Source organism: Apteryx rowi, unplaced genomic scaffold (genome assembly GCF_003343035.1).
Source record: "Apteryx rowi isolate R43461 unplaced genomic scaffold, aptRow1 scaffold_495, whole genome shotgun sequence".
NCBI lineage: Eukaryota > Metazoa > Chordata > Aves > Apterygiformes > Apterygidae > Apteryx > Apteryx rowi.
Window position 1 is genome coordinate 271,817 of NW_020450755.1, and position 18,340 is coordinate 290,156.

The window sequence follows — 18,340 nt, forward strand, 5'->3', positions numbered from 1 at the left end:
AAAATGAAAATATGTACTAGATGTGAAAAGAAGTATGCCTGCAAACATTCCCATTGCACCAGGTTTTTTCCCATTAGAAGGAGAGTGACATGTATGTATATATGTATATATATGTATATATGTTATATATGTATATGCTGTATATTATATATGTATACATGTAAAATTGTTATTATTATCATTGCTGTTGTTATCTTAAGGGGAAAACAAGCTGAATTTAACTATGCATTGAGAGTATAGTTCACCTCAGGGTGTTCATCCGTAGATTAGGGAGAATCCTGGGTAGGTGCACCTACAGAGCTAAATGCATGGTGCATCCTACCAGAGTTTTTTTGCTGTAAAGAGCTCACTCTCTCTGAATTCCTGTGAAATACAAATATATAATGATTTCTATATATTCTTTCTCCATATGTTGGCTTCTTTATTGGTGCAGTGGGAATAGTGATGCTTATTTTTCACAGGTGTTATGAGGCTAAACTTCGTCAGTGTTTGTAAAATATTTTGAAATCCTGGATGAAAGGTGCTGGGGAAGTTCACAGTCTTATTTTAAAAATTTAGCAGTCATTTTAGTGAGAACGATTAATCTCAGGGTAGTGCCACATTTTTTTTCCATTGGTTAAAAGCTTCCACTTGTGGTATAATTACAAATAATTTAATCTTCCTCAAAGTATTCAGCACTCTCTTTCTGCCATGATGAGTACCATAGAAATGTCTATTAAGGAAATAAATAAGAGGTTTTTCTTTTTTTAACAACTTCATTTTGATTTGAGTACAGCTATCATTATGCTTATTGAACTAATATTTCTTAGTGTTGCCTACATACAGTTGAGATATAAATACTCATAGCTTCCATAATGTCTGCAGCTGTATAATTTAAAAAACGTAGCAAATCAAAAGGAGTACACATTTATCTAATTGATTCTTCACAATTAAATAACCTTAGAACCTTCATTTCCCTATCATTTTTTGAGATGAGAAAGGGAGCTACTACTAGTCATGGCTGGATTGTTTCTACTGGCTTTAGTTATGCATACACTGATCTTTTCCTCACATTAGCGGGTGTCATTTTTCAGATCAATTGCTGTTGAAACTGATGAAATTGGACTGATCCATCAGATGCCAATATTAGCAAATGTCTACTTTCTCTTTTACCCTATGTAAGGACTTAAGAATGGTTGTACTGGGTCTTACCAAAGATCCATCTAGCTCAATATCCTGTCTCCCACAGTGGCTGTTCATGAATGCCTAGGGAAAAGTATACAGACTGGAAAATCATATAGTGATATTTCTTTGGTGAATACTTTCTCACCTTTGAGCAACCTGCAGTTCAGTAATGTCTTGATACAAGAGCTGCATCTTTGTGTTTAATAACCCTTAGTAGATTTTTCTCCCATGAATTTGTCTAATTGCTTTTGGAACCCATGTAGACCTTTGACAACCACAGCATATTGTGGCAATAATTTCTAAAGTTCACCTACATATTGTGTGGAAAACAAGAATGCTCTCTTATTTGCTTTCAACCTGGCCATTTCCTACCAGAGGTAAAGCTCTACTTCGAGTTGCACCCCATCCCACAGGCTTTTCAGCAAAACATTTTTGTCTGAAAAGCTAAAAATTCTGGGCTCTTTATGCTGTTAAATGTAATTATATTTTTCTGAGCTGTCTTTGAAAAGCAGCCTTTGCCTCGACAGGATTGACTGCTAGTTGCTGGCTGGTCTTGCCAGCCTTCCTAATCTCCCGAGAATACTTCCTAGAAAAGGATATCAAGGCAGAATAGTGTAGGCCTCTTGCTACACATTCAGGGTGTGAATTTGAACCTTGTCCTGCATTTATATGAAAGGCTGCCTGCTGTCACCACAGCTCTAAATTAGCGCCTTGTTGTTCAGGCTGCCAAATCCCACTCCCCAGCATACCCTTGGCTACAGGCACTGCTGTGACTTCACTGTACTGGCCCAGTGGATCAGTTAAGTGAAGGCAAGTCTCTGACCTCTTTTGGTAAACTTCAGCCCATGGGTTGTGTGGTATATTCAGGAGCAGGCAGAACTGTGGTTTTGCAGGGAGGTGTCCAACTGTAGCTGTAAGAGGGTAGCAGGGAGCAGCTTTGTGTCCAAGGGGGAGCAGCAAGAGCCAGCGATGAAGGTTCCTCCCTGGGCATTCCCCTGTTCATCACCTTTTACACCTCTTTGCTGAAGAGCTGGCTTTGCTCAGAGGCAGAGCTCCACTTCTGTCTCCAGGGAGGGGGGAGAAATGGATGGATGGTCATCAACAGATAATTATTAATGACTTTCCATATGAAGCTGATTTACAAAGTATTTTCTTTCACGTTACAGGAAAGATGCATCAAAGCTCTTGCTCTTGTCTGCTGTACAAAATTCAGGATGGGGGAAAACAGATGATAAATATGCACACACCACAAGGGAGTAGAGTAGTACAGAAATAAGCGACTACTCAAAACCCTGCAGTATGATCTGATTAATAGCAATACTGCATCTAACTCAATTTGCAAAAAGAGCACTTGGAAAATTTAAGACAGTTTACTTGGGCAAGCCATCAAGCTGATGAATGTAGCTGATGGAGGTAGGGTGGGTGGAAACTAATGAAACATAAATCTAAAACAGATTTTTAAGGGTCTTAAATAATTGCACAGTCAGTTAATAGTATGAGGCTTACAAGAAAGAATATAGGATTCAGAGTAATTGTTTAATTATAGAAATGTACTGATGCTGGCTTTATTCTACAGTGTTAATAAGGATGAATTTTATTGTGTGTTTATTGTATTTTAATTATATATGTCATATGTTGTGCTATGCTATGGACGCTCAGTGGAGAGAAAGGAAAAGCCCTTTGTAAACAGCATTTATTTTAACATGTTATACTAGAAGTCCTCCTTGGTCTAAGGCAAGAGGATACTTCTTCCCCATAGGCCAGCCTTCTTCACTAGCTTTTTTCTTTAAGACTATAATCATGGCCAAAAATACTTCTTGTAATGATGGTCTTTATTCATTACCAAATGCTCTCAACTTCTAACATGTGAAAATTACAGGCAGTGCACTAGGTATAGCTTCAGCAGAATTGCACCAGGGATGAGCTTAAGGAATTTCTGTGGCTTTGGAAAGATATACCCTTTCTCAGGAGAACTGTGCTGGAGGCAATTTGACCTGATTTGGTTGGTCTGGCTGCTATCATGACAGCTAGGTCTGGAACCAGTTGGTTAGAACTACTCCTTCAAGCTCCATACCCGTATTCTTGTTCTTGTTCTTATTCTTGTTCCCCATTTCCAAGACCCATATTGCCACAGCTCATCATCTGGCTTTTCTTCTTCCTTCCCTGAATGTACTTGGCTCCTAATCCCGCCCACATGCTCCCAGTTGCTACCCTTAGCACTACTCATTATTCATTTAGGAGCACACGCCTCCTCTCCACACACATGTACTAAATATACACTTCCATAAAATGAACTGCTGAAAAGGCTCGAGAAATAAGATGATCAAATAGAGGTTGGGGAAGAAATTTCTCACTACAAATCAACAGCCACTGTGCAATGCAGACTGACAGCACTCTGTGGCCTGATCTTCAAGGTGCTGAGGACTTGGGACAAGCAAGGACTTCAGAATTCAGATACAAAACCTACATAAAGTTTAAGGCTGTAAATCTTATGTAATTCAGGTAATTTAGAATAATGCTGTTGTTAGTTACAAAAATGAAAGGCTATAAAATCAGTAGGATTGCTTTTCCTCATAACCTATGCCAGTGAAAATCAGCAGCAATCCCCTGTGAAGCAATGAGATTATATTTAAGGTGAAATGTTGAAACAGAGTGGAAAAAAACAAACCGGCAATATGGTTGGCATTAAAGTTCTGCAGATACTCCTATTCCTGGCCTATAAAAATACCCTGCTTTACCCAGAATTTTATATTTCTATTTCCTAGAATCATACCTTATCGATATTTCTCGTAGAAACCACAGATGGTCCCTTACAGTACATTCAGATCTAAGAAACATCTCACATTACTGTTAGTCTTTTTCACCAAATCTCCAGTGAAGCATGGTGTTACCATGTTTCCCTTCTATCACCTTACCAGAAGTCTGACAACCTAGCATATTAAATCTTCTGGAAATTTCCTTACAGCTTGCTGGTGTCTGTCTTCTCTGTTTTTTTCCTTTGGAATTGTCTAATATGCATCTTCTTCTCATTGATCCTATGGGAAAGGGCTGCAAATTCCAAATCACCAGAGCTCCCAGAAGGCTTGCCTTGGGATCAGACCTTCCACGTTACTTTTGATATTGAGGTATAATAAAAGACAAGGGGCCTGGTGAGCACAAATAGAGATGACCTGGAGAAAAATTAAGGGATTTTCTAACAAAATAAAAAAGCATAGTCAAAATAAAAAATGCTCCAACTGTCCATTAGGTATGGGTTTATATGTTGTCCTCCATGCCATTCCTTTTTCATCTGAAATTGTGTAGTTTTAGGCTTCCTCCATGTTTGTGAAGTATGTAAGTTATAAGAATGGAAATCAAATTTGTCTTATAGTTATAATTGTGTTGCAGCAGGGTATCAGGGTTGTGTCTGGGAACACACCCAATGCTCAGTAGACATTCATTCCCTAGGTGGTCCAGGAGCTCTCTATCTAGTCCTCTACACAGATGGACTGGTTTGAGATGGTGGACTGACTTAAAACCTGGTGATTGACTGAACTCCCAGCCATCTTCACAGCAAAGCATTTGACTAATTGGTGGAGGAGGTTTCCAGGTGGGAATTTCTGACTATCCTGAAGATTCTCCGAGGCAGCTGCTGCTCTGCCTAGGCCAACTGCATGTTTCAGTGTGTTAATTAAGATACTGGGTGGGTAATCTAGCCAATCCAGAGACTCCACGGGCGGTTCTGGCTGCAAAATTGATCAACTTGTGCATAAATAAGACACGTGTAAATGATCAGTAGAAACTGTTTCTGCAGAAATGGTCACATTGAACAGTCTTTTGTACATAGTTAAGTAGTTAGAAGATGCTTTGTATGTAGTTAAGATAATCAATCACAATATATCATGCATGTGCTGGAGTGGTCACAGAGGTCCCTGGGCCAGCTAGATATAAGATTTGAGCAGAACACAGGTGTTGGGGATTCTCACCTGATCCCACTGAATATCCCATGTAAGGACTCTTACAATAAAGACTTTCACCAGCATATGGAGAGTGACCAAACAACTTGTCTGAAAGATCTGATTCCCTATGCAAGCATTACCCTATGTCAAGATCCCAAGAAATAAGCATTTTTTAACAAACACTCTGTTTATGAGTGTCTGTGCAACAGATGAGGAAGATTCAGAGAAAAGCCACAAAAATGATTAAAGGATGGAAAATGTGCCTCACAGTGACAGATCCCAGGAATGTTTGGTTTTCCATAGAGAGGATTATAGGGTGACTGGAGCCCAGTCTCTAATTTCTACCTGGGGAACAAAGCTTTAATAATGGGCTCTCCAATCCAACAGACAACAGTAAAATAAGATCCAGCAGATGGAAGATGAAGCTAGAGAAATCTGGATGAGAAATACAGTGCACTTTTTTTCATAGAGAGGAGGTTTTTAACCATTAGAACACCAAATCATGGCATAGTGGTTGATTTTTCCTCTTTGGCAATTTTAAAATCATAGTTTCATGTTTCTTTAGAAATTATATGCTCTAATTTAAACAAGAAATTAAAAAAGAACTAGGGACAACCTGTGGCCTGTTTTATATATGGTATTTGAGTTGAAGAACATAATCATACCTTCTGACCACATCAATTGTTAACCTGTGGCATAAGGTCTTGAGAAAATAGAATTCCTTGCTGCAGTGCTAGATGAAACTAATTCCCTTTTCAGTGTAACTGAAAATCAATCCAAATTTTCAAAAAGTAATCATGTTATTTGCAAGAAATGAAGGATTAGGTATTATAAATTAAAGTTAAGATGCACTGGCAGAGGGACATGGGAAACTTGTACTTTGACTATCTTTATTAACACATTAATATAGTCACTCAATCTTTAAGATGAAAAAGAAATTGTTTAAAAGATAGAAACTCTGCATCATCAAAATGACATGTGATTATGTTTAAGTTTACAGTCGAGAAGAGTAGCACACTAYACGGTTGATGATTTGACTCAGTCATTAAGAAGTTTTATTGAAAGTTTGCTTCTTTTTAAATCTCTCTACTTTCATCTGACAGGTTTATTTTTACTGGATTTGTCGAGACCCATCAGCATTTGAGTGGTTTGCTGATCTGCTATCCTTTTTGGAAGCAAAAATGGCTGAAAAAGGGAAAAATGATTTTCTAAGTTATCATATATTTCTTACTGGTTGGGATGAAAGTCAGGTAATAATGAAGCTCTTATGAGTCTGAGTTAATGTACCTTGCTTTTCCAGTATGGTAACATATGGAACAGGAACAGTAGAATGAATGATGGATGAAGCAGAGACACAAAGAACTGTAAATATAAAGACACCAGGCTGCCTGTTTCCATCTCGTATTCAGGAAAATAGGAACAGAGAGATCAAGCCAGTGATCCTTCCACTCCTGTACCTTGTTCTGGGCAGTGCTGATTACCAGATATTTTAGAGGAAAGTGCAGAAGGTCTTTCAGAAGTTTGCGAAGGGACATTTTGTCCACACATCTTTCTTTAAGTAGGTCCTGGCATTTTGCTTTGAAATATGAAGAGTTGTATAAAAAGTGTTGGCTTTATTTACTCTTAATATTTATTATAACTTTTGTTGTTCATATATATGTCCAGTTTGAACCCTGCTGCACTCAGAACATTATGGCAATGAATTTTATGGACTAATTCACGTTGTTTAAAAAGATATTTTCATAGCTTGGCTTTAAAATTAACATCTTGTAATTTCATTGGATCATCCCACCTTAAGGCACTTAAATCTTAGACTGGGTGGATTTTTTTCAACTTCTTTAGTCTTTATCTAGACCCAAATGAGTTGATTTTCTTTCTTTTTTTAACCGATCACTCAGAGCACACTGCAAATAGACTTAGGCACCTACCAGAAAAACTCTCATAGGAGACTCCTTGCTCTAGTGTTTTATTTCCTGCTGTTTCTATTGAATGAAAGGACTGCCTAGCAGAGATAGAAAATAGAAGATGTCATAGAGCATTTCCCTTCCTGCCTCCCCTGCCAAAAATACATTGTTTCTTTCTGCTTTCCTTAGGGTTTATGTCAGGTAATGAGATATGTGCATAAAACTGTATTCACGCTTTTTATACAACTAGTACCTAAGGGAGTGTATAAAAACATCCTTTGAAATGAAAAATCTACTCCCGTTGTGAAGTATATGGCACTTTTACCATTGTTATACAAGCCATGACCCTGTGTTAACAGTATCACAGGGTATTACCTAATACCTGTTTTGAAAGAAGCTATTCAAGAACCTAACAGGACACAAAGCTGCCAACATCTTTCAGCTGTCAGTATCCCACTTCCTTCTTGGACAAATGTCAGTTCAGAAGTTGGGTAGGGAGACAACACTTCTTGCTGGGATGTCTTTTCAAAGTGCCACTACCTTCTCCCCAAACCCGTTCATCCAGTCTCCTATGAGTCTGCAGAAGCACTTCTGGAGTTGGGCCAGTCCACCCCAACCCCGGACCTGCCCTTGCTTCTGAAGACCCCAAGTATAAAATATTGTTATCCCACTTCTAAAAGGTTGCAGGTGAAGAGGAGCACTTTTGAAAGGTTGCTTCTCCTACTCAGACCAAGTTCAGGGAACTGTACTTGGCAACTGGCCCGCTACTTTCTGAGATCCACAAAACTCCCTTATCTTATAGGTCTTTCCTACTTATCTTTAGGAAATCCCAGTTCATCACTCCTCTCAATGAGAGCTTCAACACCAGTAATATTTGAAAGATGCTCAACTACTACCACTACTACTTCTCCTTTAGTAAGCAACAAAACCAGCATTCTCTCCTAGCCATCTCTCCATTTAGATGACTAGTAGTTAGATGAAGCTGAACCAAAGCAGGAGGGACAATTTACATCTAGTACATCTTCCATTGTTGCGAGGGTGTTTACTTTTCAGTCATAATGTTTATTCAATGCTTCAAGCTCTTTGTGGATTCCCTATTGGCATTGGATGGACAGATGTCAGATGTCTGTCTCTGCTTAGTCAAGAAATCATGCTCCTTGTAATGTCCTTGAGACTCCTAGGCATCAGTAACACAGTAAGTTGTATGTAGGACTGACACCAACAATCCTAAAAAAAGTCCCACTTGATGTGAATGGAAATAGCCCATCTACTGAGTGGCACAATTTTGCCATAAAAAATTCACAAATCCCACCCCCTGCACACCACTCACTAAATACATTTCAAGTTCTTTCTTACACTATTCTAAGTCCTCCATGACATTGGCCCAAACCAAGAAAAAAACTTCTAGAAACATGACCTCTTGTGACAGCTGTGCTTGACCGGAATAATTAAGTTGTCAAGCAACAGAAAAGACTCATTAGCACAGGAGCACATTCCTAGAAAACAGATAAAAATTTTGGCAACCACTTCTGCAAGAGATGCCTAGTTCATGCTATGGCCTGAATGCAAAACCCTTTTTAACATAGCTTTCCTCCAGTAATTTCTTGACAATGATAGTAGTGATGATAGTCTGTAATGAAAACAAGCATATTCATCCTACCCAATAGCAGTACAATTAGGAGAGAGAGAGAGGTTTTGTTTTCAAGCGCACCTGGAAAGTAGTCAGAAATCTTGGTTATGGGTGCGGCAGAGGATCTATGAGAAACAGTAAATGCCCATGAAAATCAGGATTTTGTTTCTTGGCACCAGGAGCTATGTAACTTACTTAATTCAGTGCTCAAACTCAGCTGATCTACTCCCTGCCTCTCCCTCCACCTGACAAAAAGAGACAAAACAGTCAGGGTTTTACCCTTGAAAACTTAGTACATGTGCTATTATCTTCTCCATGAGCAGCAGAAAAAGCTCTGGACATACCTAGAGTTCCTAAGGTGCACATAATTTCTAATATTTGTCATCAAACATGATTGCATTGAACTTTCTTCCCTTTCCTAAACTTCAGCTCAGCCATAGAATGGTTGCTGTCTCTTCAGTATCTTCAATAAAGGAAATGTAGGGTGTGATATTCAAAAGCTGCTTAGAGGTTTAGGAATCTAAGACCTGCCTGTGAAAGTGATTTAGGCACTTAGGCCAATGCCAGTAAAGATAAGTATTTAATTCCAACTTCTTTCAAACATTTCATCTTAAGCAATTGAACACCTTTGAGGTCCTGGGCCTAAGTCACTTTTGGAAGTGCTTTTTATGCTTTTAGTCATTTTATACAATCTTCAGAGCGTACCTCTCCTTCTCCCTCTATGCTGGAGTGCAGCCATTTGATAATTATGCAATTTTCTTTCCCTAATTCATATGTCTATCTTTCATTCAGAGATAGTATTATTGTTTTCTCCTCTTCCTTGGAATATACATTGTTGATTCTAAAATGATTACCTTGTAAATGTGCCTTTAGGCTACTCACATAGCCCTACATTATGATGACAAGATGGATGTAATTACTGGTTTGAGACAGAAGACCTTCTATGGAAGGCCAAACTGGGACACTGAGTTCAAGCAACTAGCTGAAAATCATCCTAGGTAAGGCAGGTTAGCTTCTAACCTTGTTATGTAACTCTTCTCTCAGCATAAACAGTGGGAGGAAGGGAGGGTGAACCTTTTTAAATGACCCTTTTAAAATAATTTAGTTTTTTGCTGTGTGGAAAGAAGATTTATACCTAATGAAGCTTTTAATGAAGAAATCTCGGAAAGAGAATGACAATAAAATCTAATTTTTGGACAAGAAAATCTAATATTTAGAAGTATTTCAATATCCTGGCCTTTGTCCAGATATAATTGAAACACACAATCCAATTACTGTTCTGCACAAAGGACAAAGTAGCATTAATTTCCCTTGAAGATGGTTATTAAAGAGATAAACTGTGATTTTTTTCTTATRATGTCAAGGATATGTTTGTTCCCCTAACATATTTGGCTACTCTTGCAAGACTATGCTGTTCTGTTATTAGTTCATCTCTGCTGGCAAAGACAGTTCATTTGAACTTGGTGGATTTGCTAGTGGTCTGTGAAAAGCCTCTTTGTTCCTGAAAGCCTTTGAAGGAAGAATCTGAAATATTTTGTGTTCAGCAGTAGAAAATTCCAGAATCTTTGTAACTCTTTATTATTTCCAAACATTTACCTTTTAATACAAAATAAAGGCCTGCACTTGGGAGACAATGATACAAAAAGAAAAGGAAGAAAACACTTTTTTAAGGATGAAAAAGACCCAAGAAAAAGCTGAAGCGGGGGGAGGGTGATCAAAGAGAATACAGTAAGCTACAAGAATACCATAAAATTGCAAAAATAATAGTAATAGAGAAACCACTTGATAGTGGTCAAAGAGAATACAATCAGGAAATAAGAAAGATTAAAAATAGAAAAAGGCCAACAGTAAAAAATATGATTTTTGAAAGACCTTTTAAAATGACTCTATTGCAATAACAAAGCTTTTATAGTTGAAACATTATTGTTTTGTTATTTTTCTTAAATGCAACTGAGAAAAATCTGGTTTTCTGATGCTCAGGGAAGAAGATGGGCATTAACTTTCCATACTGACTATTGTGATATTTCCTTAGAAAGCCAGCATTAAAGTTATAGCAAAACTTGTATTTATAGTTACATATTGTATTTATATTTGTAGAATAGAACTTGTATTTATAGTTACAGAAAAACTTGTATTTGCTTCTAAGTCAAGATGCACATATTTATGGTCAACTTTGAACGTATTAAAGAAAACACTGCATGAAATAAACATTTCTTGGGCTCCTAACGCATCCTGAAGAACAAATACCCAAACTTTTCTTGGTTTGAGTTACAGAAGGTTAAAGATGCAGAGAACCTTGAGAGTTTCTATTGTGTGAAGGAACAATCAGCTCTTATGAACTGACTAAATTTTGAGTCCCTGCATCTAGGTCCAGGGGGTCTCTCTTGGCTGCAACAGTGTCTTTTTGCAGATTAGCAGGAATATACCACTCTAGGTTAAACCTAGTGCAATAGAGCACTAGAGCAATACTAGAGCACTACTTCTGGGGACAATAGCTTTGGCACCAAAATCAGATCTACAGCCACTCCTTTACAGGAGCAAGCTTTTTGAAACTCATGCTGTCACTTGTCTCTTGCACGTTGTTTAACTAGTTTCASCTTTCCTCAGTAGCTCAGGAAGTGTGTGTTTCCATGTGTGCATACATATGTTTTCCAGGAAGATGTGCTGCGTATCTGTTCTTAAAAGCTAACCCTTTAAGGCACTTAGCAGTAAAGAGCCAGGGTTCCAGTTGCTTGTAACAGGCACGAACACAGTTGTTTATTTCATTGGAAATGTTCTTATTATTTTATGAGAACTATCTATAGGCAAAATTAAAAAAGAAATCAGCCATTTAAAAATTGTCCATAGGTAGAAAAGGGTAAAATGAAAAAAAAAATTAGGAAAACTCAGAAAAAACTGAGACTTCTGTCCATTTTTTTAGGAAAAAAAAATAGCTGGAGAAAAAGCATAGAAAAATTTCAGTCCAAGGAGTGTGTTGTTTGCCCTTGTCTTTATTTCTCTGTCTTAAAAAAAACCTAGGAGGATCAAAACTAACAACAACCATTTAAAATAATATGTGACCTCCAAAATGGCAATCTAAATAAATAATGTAATAAGAGACAATAAACACTGAAGTATTACAAGAGTTATACAATAATCCTTTGTGACAATAACACAAGACTTTTCAAATGCATTTCTCAAAAAGCCATTTCAAAATTAGCAAAGCTGGAGACTGCTAAAAGGTGTATTTTTCTGTTAGCTATGCTACTTTTATGTTTCATTGTTATTGTGATTACAGCAACAGTATTGGAGTATTTTTCTGTGGACCCAAGACTCTCTCCAAGATCCTTCAAAAGATGTGCAATTCATATTCATCGGCTGATCCAAGAGGGGTTCAGTTTCACTACAACAAAGAAAGTTTCTAGGCTGTACTTCTTAACTGTATAATAGATATTACCAAATAGTGTCTTTTCCTCACCTTCTCCAGTCCTCTACTCATTCTGCTGCATTCAGGCCAGATATTAGCAGTTGTAAAATGAAGTAGCTGCATTGACTTCAGTGGAAAAATTTTATCCTATGCCAGCTAAAGATTTGGACCCCATCTTTAGTCTTTCCTTTGAAGAACTGAAGGGCTGATTCTCCATTGCTTACTCTGCTATGTTGTGAATCCATCTACAGCTATGTGAAAATAAATACAAACCACCAACCTTTAAAGAAAAATACATGAATAAATCAGACATTTAAAACAGTACTTCACTGTTGTGTATAATCAAACTACTACTGCAGGCTATTCTGTCATTCCAGTTGTTTACATGTCCAGCCATTCAAAGTACTTTCCTTCCTGTTGTTCTAATTTCTCACTTCTTCTAGCCTCCTACTGCACACATATCCACATCACCCTTTGTACCATAGCAATAATGTTTAAATAAACACTGTTCACCAAATTCCTTTTGCTCTACACCATGCACTATTTAAACCTGTTATTTCTGCAGTGTGGTGGTACATGCCATAAACTAGTATATTCTGAAGATTAATATGTTGAGTAGACTCCAGAAATTTTTATGCTCAGTGAACGGCTCTCCTAAGACAGGCAACTGAAACGGTGGGAACAAGTATCAGGTGTCCTTTAAATGACACACTGCTTCATTGGCACTGCAGAATGGGCTTTAAAAGATACAGAATTACAGATATCACAGAGTTGCTGAGGTTGGAAGGGACCTCTGGAGAATGTCTACTCCAACCCCCCCCCACTCAGAGCACCTAGGGTCACCTAGAACAGGTTGCTCAGGGCCATGTCCAGCTGGTTTTGAATATCTCCAAGGATGGACACTCCACAACCTTTCTGGGAAACCTGTGCTAGTGCTCAACCACCCTCACAGTAAAAAAGGGTTTTCTTATGTTTAAGTGGAATTTCCCGGATTTCAATCTGTGCCCATCGCTTCTTGTCCTGTCACTCAATACCGCTCAGAAAAGTCTGGCTCTCTCTTCTTTTTATTTATATACAGTTCATATTTATCCATCACGTATTTATACACATTGATAAGATCCCCCTGAGCCTTCCCTTCACCAGGCTGAACAATCCAAGCTCTCTCAGCATCTCCTCATATGAGGATGATGCTCCAGTCCCTTTCTGCTGGATTCACTCCAGTATGCCCACATCTCTCTTGTACTGGGCAGCTCAGGACTGGACACAGCACTCCAGATGTGTCCTCACCAGAGCTGAGCAGAGCGGAAGGATCACCTCCCTTGACCTGATGGCCACACTCTGCCTAATGCAGCCCAGAAGGCTGCTGGTCGCCTTTGCTGCAGGGCGGCACTGCTGATTCATGGTCACCTTGCTGTCCACCAGGACTCCTAGGGCCTTTTCTGCAAAGCTACTTTCCAGCCAGTTGGCCCTCAGCCTATACTGCTTCTTGGGGTTTTCCTTCCCAGGTGCAGAACTTTGCACTTCCCTTTGCTGAACTTCAGGAGATTCTTCCTGGCCTATTTTTCCAGCCTGGCAAGGTCCCTCTGAATGGCAGCACAACCATCTGGTGTATCAAACGCTTCCCCCGGTTTTGTATCATCTGCAGACTTGCCAAGGGAGCACTCTGTTCTGTCATCCAGGTCATTAATGAAGATGTTAAACAGTACTGGTCCCAGTCTTGACCCCTGCAGTTCACCACTAGCGACTGGCCTCCAGATGTATTTTGTGCTGCTGATCACAACCCTTTGAGCTCGGCAGTTCGGCCAGGTTTCAATCCACCTCACTGTCCACTTATCTAACCCATACTCATCAGCTTGTCTATGAGGATGTTATAGGAGACAGCATCAAGAGCCTTGCTAAAGCTGAGATAAACAACTTCAGTCAGCCATGATTTCCCCTTCATAAATCCATGCTGACTCTTTGTCGTTAATATGTCTGGAAATGGTTTCCAGGAGGTTTCCAGGAGGAAGCTACTTTCAGCTCCATCACCTTTCTAGGAATCAAGGTGAGGCTGACCAGCCTGTTGTTCCACAGATGCTCCTTCTTGCCCTTCTTGAAGATAGGAGTGACATTTGCTGTCTTCTTGTCCTCAGGAACTTCCCCCGATTACCACAACTTTTCAAAGGTAATTGAGAGTGTCCTCACAGTGACACTGGCCAGCTCCCTCAACACTCGTGGGACTGAGGTTCCATGTGCATCAGGTCCCATGGACTTGTGTATGTTCAGTTTGCTTAAATGTTCCGTAACCTGATCCTCCTCCACCAAGGGTAAGTCTTCATTGCTTCAGATTTTCCCGCTTGTCTCAGGGGCCTGGGATTGCTAAAGGCAAGTCTTAGCAGTAAAGACCAAGGCAAAGAACATATTTAATAAATCGGCCTTCTCCAAGTCCTTTGTCAACAGGTCCCCTGCCCCATTCAGCAGTGGGCAAACTTTTTTCCTTGTCTTCCTTTTGCAGTTGATGTACTTGTAGAAGCCCTTCTTGTTGCCCTTCATGTCTCTCACCAGACTCAACTCTCAGCAGGCTTTGGCTTTCTTAACCCTATCCCTGCATGCTTGGCACTGTCTCTATATTCCTTCTGGGTCACCTGTCCCTTCTTCCACCTCTGGTACTCTTCCTTTTTATGTTTGAGTTTCGTCAGGAGTGACTTGTCCATGGAAGCCTCCGGCACCTTTGCTTGCTGCTTGACTTCCTGCACATTGGAGTAGAGTATTGTTGAGCTTTGAGTAGTGCTCCTTGAAAATCAAGGTCCTCTCCTGGACCTCTCTCCTTTCCAGGACTGTATCTCAAGGGATTCTTCCAAGCAGGTCCATGAACAGGCCAAAGTCTGCTTGCCTGAAATTCAGGGTTGCAATCCTGCTATTTGCCTTGCTCCCTTCTTTCCATATCCTGAACTATACCATCTCACGGTTGCTGCAGCCAAGGCTGCCTCCAACATTCACATCCCCAACTAGTTCTTCTTTGTTTCTAAGTAAGAGGTCCAGGAGACCATCTTCTCTCATCAGTTCCTCAATCATCTGAGTCAGGAAGCTGTCAGCAATGAACTCCAGAAACCTCCTGGATTGCTTGTGCCCTACTGTGTCGCCCTCCAGCAGAGATAAGGGTGGTTTAGGTCCCCCATGAGGACCAGGGCCTGTGAATATGAGGCTTCTTCCAGTAGTCTGAAGAAGGTCTCATCTACTTCTTCCTGATCAGGCAATCTGTAGCAGACACACACTAGAACGTCATCCACATTGGTCTGCCTGCTAATGCAGGCCATGACACAAGATTTCAGCTGACCCATCACCTGTTCCCAGGCAGAGCTCTATGCATTCCTGCGACTCTCTCGCATAAAGGGTGACTCCCCTTCCTCACCATCCTGCATGGGCCTTCCTAAAGAGCCTGTATTCATCCATTGCAGCACCCCAGTCATATGAGCTATCCCCCACCAGGTCCCTGTGATCCCAATGAGATCATAGCCCTGCAATGGCACACAACCTCTAATTCCTCCTGTTTGTTCCCCATGCTGTGTGCATTAGTGTACAAGCAATTCAGAGTTATGCTGATTTTCCAGAAAAGGTGTAAGAGCTTCCCTCATCATGGTCTCCTCTCGGCACCTCTGTATTTGTGTGCATATACTTTGTGTGGGCCCTCTTCTTCCCTGTTTTGTTGATTACGAGGTCTCTCCTGTCCACATTGCCCTGCACTCTTTGCTTGCCAGCCTGGTCCACCACCTTCCCCACTTTATTATGAGTCATCATCTCCCTCCTTCATTGTTTCCAGTTTAAAGTTCTCCTCACCATATTGGCCAGTTTGTTGGCAAAGATGCCTCTGACCCACTTGGGCAGGTGGATCCCACCTCTTCCTGGCAGCCCTTGATCTTCAGAGAGGGTCCCATAGTCATAAAAGCCAAATCCCTGTTGTTGACACAAGTCAAGCAACCAGTTGCTGACCTGCAGGATCCAACCCCCACCAAGTTCCACATCATTTCTAAAAGAACTTTTTGTTTGGTTGGTTGCAGAAATGGGAGGAATTATGTTTGCATCCAATTTTATCACACTTACACCAAGCTGACAGCCTTGAGAATGGTGTATCAAAATGTACCCATACACATATTGCTGTTTAGCATTTTTAACAGAGTCTAATTCATATCTGCATTTCTTGTTTTTAAATCTCCTGTGTAACTGATCCAGCTTTTCCTCATAGGTCACAGATTATGTTATTCAGAATAGTTATCTGTTCTCTGATACACTGACATAGCATTCAGAGGTAGATACAAAACAGTAAGTCAACTTTTCAGCTCTGCAAACCTTCTGCTGGCAGGTGCTGGAAATCCTGAAACACAATTCAGACCAGCTGCAGAGCTGCTGTAAACACTGTTGTCTAACAACTGTGTTCCAAACAGCCCATCCAGGGCCCAGTGTTCCCTGGAGCCAGATCTCCTAACACGCTGGGACTAACATAAAACTACGCACACCATCTGTACAACCTGTAATGCTTTCTCTAAGAGAGATCTCCAGCTGGTTAGGTCAGCCAGCCTTACAGCATTTTGTACTTCAAAAGAGTAAGACAATGGCCTTCATGAGACCAGAATTTAGTTCTTTTTCTTTCTTTACTGCTATGTTCTGGTAGTTCTTATTGGCACAAGAGTTGCCATTTCTATAGTTCCTATCCTCTAGAATAGTCTTTCTCCTCACAGTCTTTATTGTTTATCTTCAAAGTCTATCTGAGCATGTCATTACTGCCTTTCTAGAATTGAATTTGTCTTGCTCCTCCAAGTATTATTTATATTTAGCTTTGGGACTTCAACATTGTCAAGCATTTGGAACACAGGACAATTTGGAAATGGGGGGGAACAAAATAAAAACTTTGCAACATTTACACAAACTAGAAGAATGAGAAATTTTGTCCTTATTAAAATAACCTTTCCACTCTCCCAAGAAGCATACAAACTTAAAGAAAAACTACATTAGGATTGGACTGAGGTATAACATAGAGTTCACTAGGATTACATAATGCATTTATCTAGCCACACAATAAAAATGGGAAGTAGAAAACATCCTAAGTATGACAGCAGTTGAATAAGACAAATGACAACATTACATATGTATACTTATACACAATACATGGGAAAATGCCCACTAGAGGGGACATAGCTGTATAGACAAATGAAACAGAATAAAAATTATGTCACAGAAGACTACAAGATTATTTTATATCTCTTCTATTAGGGGACACAGTGTGTGTGAACTGAGCTTGTTTTACAAGATACAGTTGTATTATTATTGAGTTTAGGGCAATGCATCTTTGTTTTAAAATTGTTGAAGTTTTTCTAAATGCCTGCCTATGTGAAATGATTAATGCAGTGCATACTGTGTAGCAGTAGAATGAATGGAGAATTAGAGCCTCTGCCAGTTCACCTAGAGGCATTTATCTTTTTTTTTTTTCCCTGGTGCCCGTGCTGAGCCTCAGGGTAAGCTGACACATTTTTTAATATAAATTAAGCTTCTTTTTTTATGTGTGTTGAAAATCTTGAAGGAAATGAGAAATGTGTGTAGGTACCAATACCAGCTGCCATTGCATGAAAGAAAGAGGTGACAATTTCCTGCAGATTCTGAATGATTGTTTTAATGGGGTTGGATCAGAGGTAACAAGCACAAAGATATTGTGCTGCCAGAAAAGCAGGATCTGTTCTCCCCGTAGCCTCATGCAACAAGATGTAACATTTAGCTTCTGGCTCAACATGGCATCTCTTCACTGCTTTGATTTATTCCCACTTTTGCAAATCACTGTGGTATGCTACAGGAGATGCATTTAGAGCCCTTGTTATAGTTCATTGAGTAGCACTGCTGTTATCACCACCAGTGGAGAATTTCACTTGTATCAGCACTGAATGACCTAGAATAAAAGAAAAATAATAATAATAAAAAAGAAGTGGGGAGGTTTGTTGGACTAGGATGAAACTGCATTTAGGCTGAATGAAAATCCCTTTATTACAAATATAATTTAAATCAAAATGGAAACTAGGAAGATTTGGCTTCCTGCCTTGTTTTGAATAATACTGAGCACAGAGCAGCTATGATAATGTGAGTGCATATGTAATGACTCTATTATTATGTTTGTATATGGAAACATCATTCACTGTCAGGGAAAATGAAAGATATCTTCATGGATTTGTCCATTCAGCTTCTTCAGCAGGAAGTGTTCAGCACTGTGTAGGAAAATATTAGTAAATAAAATATAGTCATAACAGCACAGACTCATCACATCCTGTGACAGAAA

General features: G+C 39.6%; 1 protein-coding gene across 1 annotated transcript in view; it reads left to right on the forward strand.

The window, feature by feature from the left end:
• Positions 1 to 12,040, forward strand: part of NOX3 (NADPH oxidase 3) — a 40,527-nt gene extending 28,487 nt beyond the window's left edge. The window contains exons 11-13 of the mRNA XM_026079232.1: positions 6,206 to 6,352; positions 9,510 to 9,634; positions 11,914 to 12,040. Of these exons, the coding sequence (XP_025935017.1) occupies positions 6,206 to 6,352; positions 9,510 to 9,634; positions 11,914 to 12,040 (399 nt within the window). The remainder of the gene's footprint in view (positions 1 to 6,205; positions 6,353 to 9,509; positions 9,635 to 11,913) is intronic.
• The last annotated feature ends 6,300 nt before the right edge of the window (positions 12,041 to 18,340 follow it).